At 39.6% G+C, this 5,947-nt stretch overlaps 1 protein-coding gene across 1 annotated transcript; it reads right to left on the reverse strand.

Moving 5' to 3' along the window:
• Positions 1–1,092: 1,092 nt before the first annotated feature.
• LOC139762267 (uncharacterized) lies at positions 1,093–1,830 on the reverse strand. The gene has a single exon (XM_071686861.1). It carries the CDS (start codon positions 1,828–1,830, stop codon positions 1,093–1,095), a length of 738 nt encoding a protein of 245 aa, XP_071542962.1.
• Positions 1,831–5,947: the final 4,117 nt, after the last annotated feature.

Raw genomic sequence — 5,947 nt, forward strand, 5'->3', positions numbered from 1 at the left:
ATCAGTTCTTCTCCAGTGAAAGCAAAAAGTCATCGAGAAATTCATTTGCTTCCTCAATATCAGGATCTTGTGGCTCTGTGTGGGGGACGGGGCTGGTGGCTTGTGTGTCTGGCTGTGTCTGGAGAGCGAGGCTGGTGGTCTCTGTGACTGGCTGTGTCTGAAGAGCGGGGCTGGTGGTCTCTGTGACTGGCTGTGTCTGGGAAGCGGGGCAGGTGGTCTCTGTGACTGGCTGTGTCTGGGAAGCGGGGCTGGTGGTCTCTGTGACTGGCTGTGTCTGGAGATCAGGGGAAGTCTTGGGTATAAATTTCAATATACTGTGAGCGATATCGTCTCTCAACCGATTCCTCTCGATCTTCTCTTGCACGGCCTTCATGATACGTTTGGGCGGCTTTCTCCATTTTCTTTGCATTTCAGTTGGTGATCCTGCGCCATCGAGCCACATGATACCAGAATAGTATCGTTCCTGTTTCCCAACGGGTCCAATCTTGGTGTCACACATGATGCCGAGTGAACCCAAATGGCGGCCGATGTTTACGTTGGAAGCCACGGGCTCGTTATGTATCTTGCAGTAACTTTCATACCGTTGCTGCAGCTCTTTCCTGCTGATAAGGTACCGCTTCATAGTAATAGTCTTTCCCTTCATTTGAACGAAGGTATTCATGAAACTAACAAAGGAAGCCTTTCCTTTGTAATCCCGTTTGTAGTAACAGAAAGCCATTGAAGACGTGGATCGGGTCAGGCGAAGTTACACAGACTAACAAGACAGTCCTATAATCAATGGTCCTGTATCAGCACTGAACTCGAAATACGTCAGAACGACAATTTCAACCCAGGGCTGGAGGGCCAGTTGATGATATTCTCACGTCTTGCTCAACCAAGTAACCTCGGTTAGACCTTGTTTATATTCAAATATAGTAAAGTTAATATAGTGAAGCTTGATGATTCTATTTATATGTAAGTTGCAATGTAGTTTGTATATATATATATATATATATATATATATATATATATATATATATATATATATATATATATATATATTGGCTATGTCGTCAGCAAAGGTTTATCGGCCTGGACATTCTGGACATTCCTTCATGCTGCCAAACTCCTGTCGATGGCATATTGCAAGTCTTTCATAATAAGGTCCAATGTGGGTCGAGCAGAGGGATCCTCCTTTTTAGCCTGTTTGACAATAGTGGCCAAGCGTGAGCGGCGACTCCGGTAAACTTGTTTGATAATCTGACTCAGGAGGAAGGCATAGGAGTACACGTCAGACGCCGTGGTGCTGGGTTGGCCAGACCTCACCTCTGGCGCAATCCATAGGCATTTACCAGGAGAGGAGTTGAGCCCCAGGTTCTGGTGTTCGACACAGGCAAACCCCAGATCAATGATGCTCACTTGGGGCGCCTGAGGATCGCCGCTCACGATCACATTATCGTTCTTCAGATCATTGTGGATTATCCCTTTGTCGTGCATCTCCTGCAGTCTGTGTCCAACCAACAGTGCCAGCTGCAGGAGATCGAAGCGACCTTGTGGATTGTTGCCCCTCAAGACATCCTCGAGAGTCGATCGGCCCGCGTAGCTCATCACAATGGACGGTGGGTTTTCGCAGGTAGCATAAAGCCTAGGGACACCTCCGGCTCCTTCAAGGTGAGCCATGTGTTGGGCCTCTTGCATGAGTTTGTTATCCTCAGCTTTGTGAGAGACCTTCAGCACGGCTCTTTCCTCCTGCCACGGAACAAGGAAGGCCTTCCCGTTCCCCCCAGCACCCAAGACCACCTGTGCTTGGGAGACGAGAATTTCCACGTCTCTTCTCTGAATTACAGTCATTTTGAGAGTAGTGTCTTCTGTGGGGGTTTGGGCTGACCTGGTAAACTCTGATATTGTAACGCTAGAGATACCGAGTTGGTGCTTTCCTTCGTGTTTTGATTGACGAAGTAAACTTTCATATCCCAGAAGTGCAGAAATATAGTGAAGCTTCCTGTAACTGGGTACCTCAGATTCAAAAATATAGTATAGGGCACACACACACACACACAATATATATATATGTATATATATATATATATATATATATATATATATATATATATATATATATATATATATATATATATATATATATATATATATATATATATATATATATATATATATATATATCGGGGTTGACGTGCTGTCAGTGGATTGAATCAGGGCATGTGAAGCGTCTGGGGTAAACCATGGAAAGTTGTGTGGGGCCTGGATGTGGAAAGGGAGCTGTGGTTTCGGACACTATTGCATGACAGCTAGAGACTGAGTGTGAATGAATGGGGCCTTTGTTGTCTTTTCCTAGTGCTACCTCGCACACATGAGGGGGAGGGGGATGGTATTCCATGTGTGGCGAGGTGGCGATGGGAATGAATAAAGGCAGACAGTGTGAATTGTGTGCATGGGTATATATGTATGTGTCTATGTGTATATATATGTGTACATTGAGATGTATAGGAATGTATATTTGCGTGTGTGGACGTGTATGTATATACATTGTGTATGGGGGTGGGTTGGGCCATCTCTTTCGTCTGTTTCCTTGCGCTACCTCGCAAACGCGGGAGACAGCGACAGAGCAAAAAAAAAAAAAAAAAATATATATATATATATATATATATGTATATATATATATATTTTTTTTATACTTATTTTTATATACTTATTCATATATATTTATATATATATATATATATATATATATATATATATATATATATATATATATATATATATATATATATATATATATATATATATATATATATATATATATATATATATATATATATACATATTCATATATATATATGTGTATATATATATATATATATATATATATATATATATATATATATATATATATATATATATATATATATATATTTCTTTTTCTTTCATACTATTCGCCATTTCCCGCGATAGCGAGGTAGCGTTAAGAACAGAGGACTGGGTCTTTGAGGGAATATCCTCACCTGGCCCTCTTCTCTGTTCCTTCTTTTGGAAGAAAAAAAAAAAAAAAAAAAAACGAGATGGGAGGATTTCCAGCCTCCCGCTCCCTTCCCTTTTAGTCACATCATCAGGGGAGACACAAGAGAGGAATATAACAGTCAGTTGATATACATCGAAGAGACGAAGCTAGGACGCCATTTGGTAAACATGTGACATGGACAATCACATGTTTACCAGATGGCGTCCTAACTTCGTCTCTTCGATGTATATCAACTGACTGTTATATTCCTCTCTTGTGTCTCCCCTGATGATGTGATTACACGAAAGTGCACTTGGGAACTTTTCGTGTTTCATTTTCCCTGTGGACTCATAGGAATATCTTGATCACGCGCAAAATTGTGATCCTTTCCAATATATATATATATATATATATATATATATATATATATATATATATATATATATATATATATATATATATATATATATATATATATGAGGATGTAGTGAAGATGGCCTTGACCAAGATAAAGGCCACTGATATTGAAAACGAGGTGGCTGTGAGGACCTAGTGAAGATAGATTTTCATTAAGATAAAGTTCAGTGCTATTGAAAGTGACTTTCTAAAAGGATGTAATCAAGATGACATTTGACCAAAAAACACGCCAGTGATATTGAAAGTATGATGATTATGAGGATGTAGTGAAGATGACTTTTAACAAGATAGAGGCCAATGATACTGAAAATGAGATAAGTATAAGGATGTAGTGAAGATAGTCTTTGACCAAGATAAACGTCATCGATGATGAAAACAAGATGACTATGAAGATGTTTTGAAAATAACCTTACACCACAGAAAAGCCATTGATATTCAAAATGATTGTGAGGATGTAGTGAAGATGGCGTTTGACCATGATAAACCCGAGTGATGTTGAAAATAGCATCTTAATAAGCCCAAATAAACAACTAACAATCAAATCAAATAATCAATTCAAAAGCTACGGTAAGCAACCAGAAATAAGAGGACCTAGAAAGTCCAACAAATAACACCTAAACGAAAAGAATTAAACAACAAAAAAATCAGATGGAATATCTTCTATGTATGTCCATAATTTTGTTTATATATATATATATATATATATATATATATATATATATATATATATATATATATATATATATATATATAGAGAGAGAGAGAGAGAGAGAGAGAGAGAGAGAGAGAGAGAGAGAGAGAGGTTAACAAAGCGCGTATGAATGCACATCTTCATACAACATACAAACCTCCAACAGCCAGGATCGAACTCGGGACCCCAATGCAACATTAGGGAGCGCGACCGCTGTTTTATGATCATAGCCCAGCGGTAGCGCCACCGCCTGTCCCGGGTTCGATCCTAGCTGTTGGAGGTTTGTGTAATATATATATATATATATATATATATATATATATATATATATATATATATATATATATATATATATATATATATATATATATATATATATATATATATATATATATATGTATATATATACATATATATATATATATATATATATATATATATATATATATATATATATATATATATATATATATATATTATTTTTTTTATTATACTTTGTCGCTGTCTCCCGCGTTTGCGAGGTAGCGCAAGGAAACAGACGAAAGAAATGGCCCAACCCCCCCCCCCCCCCATACACATGTATATACATACGTCCACACACGCAAATATACATACCTACACAGCTTTCCATGGTTTACCCCAGACACTTCACATGCCCTGCTTCAATGCACTGACAGCACGTCAACCCCGGTATACCACATCGCTCCAATTCACTCTATTCCTTGCCCTCCTTTCACCCTCCTGCATGTTCAGGCCCCGATCACACAAAATCTTTTTCACTCCATCTTTCCATCTCCAATTTGGTCTCCCTCTTCTCCTTGTTCCCTCCACCTCCGACACATATATCCTCTTGGTCAATCTTTCCTCACTCATCCTCTCCATGTGCCCAAACCACTTCAAAACATCCTCTTCTGCTCTCTCAACCACGCTCTTTTTATTTCCACACATCTCTCTTACCCTTACGTTACTCACTCGATCAAACCACCTCACACCACACATTGTCCTCAAACATCTCATTTCCAGCACATCCATCCTCCTGCGCACAACTCTATCCATAGCCCACGCCTCGCAACCATACAACATTGTTGGAACCACTATTCCTTCAAACATACCCATTTTTGCTTTCCGAGATAATGTTCTCGACTTCCACACATTCTTCAAGGCCCCCAGGATTTTCGCCCCCTCCCCCACCCTATGATCCACTTCCGCTTCCATGGTTCCATCCGCTGCCAGATCCACTCCCAGATATCTAAAACACTTCACTTCCTCCAGTTTTTCTCCATTCAAACTCACCTCCCAATTGACTTGACCCTCAACCCTACTGTACCTAATAACCTTGCTCTTATTCACATTTACTCTTAACTTTCTTCTTCCACACACTTTTCCAAACTCAGTCACCAGCTTCTGCAGTTTCTCACATGAATCAGCCACCAGCGCTGTATCATCAGCGAACAACAACTGACTCACTTCCCAAGCTCTCTCATCCCCAACAGACTTCATACTTGCCCCTCTTTCCAAAACTCCCGCATTCACCTCCCTAACAACCCCATCCATAAACAAATTAAACAACCACGGAGACACCACACACCCCCGCCGCAAACCTACACTCACCGAGAACCAACCACCTTCCCCTCCTCCCACACGTACACATGCCTTACATCCTCGATAAAAACTTTTCACTGCTTCTAACAACTTTCCTCCCACACCATATATTCTTAATACCTTCCACAGAGCATCTCTATCAACTCTATCATATGCCTTCTCCAGATCCATAAATGCTACATACAAATCCATTTGCTTTTCTAAGTATTTCTCACATACATTCTTCAAAGCAAACACCT

The sequence above is a fragment of the Panulirus ornatus genome, chromosome 43 (genome assembly GCF_036320965.1).
Source record: "Panulirus ornatus isolate Po-2019 chromosome 43, ASM3632096v1, whole genome shotgun sequence".
Lineage (NCBI taxonomy): Eukaryota > Metazoa > Arthropoda > Malacostraca > Decapoda > Palinuridae > Panulirus > Panulirus ornatus.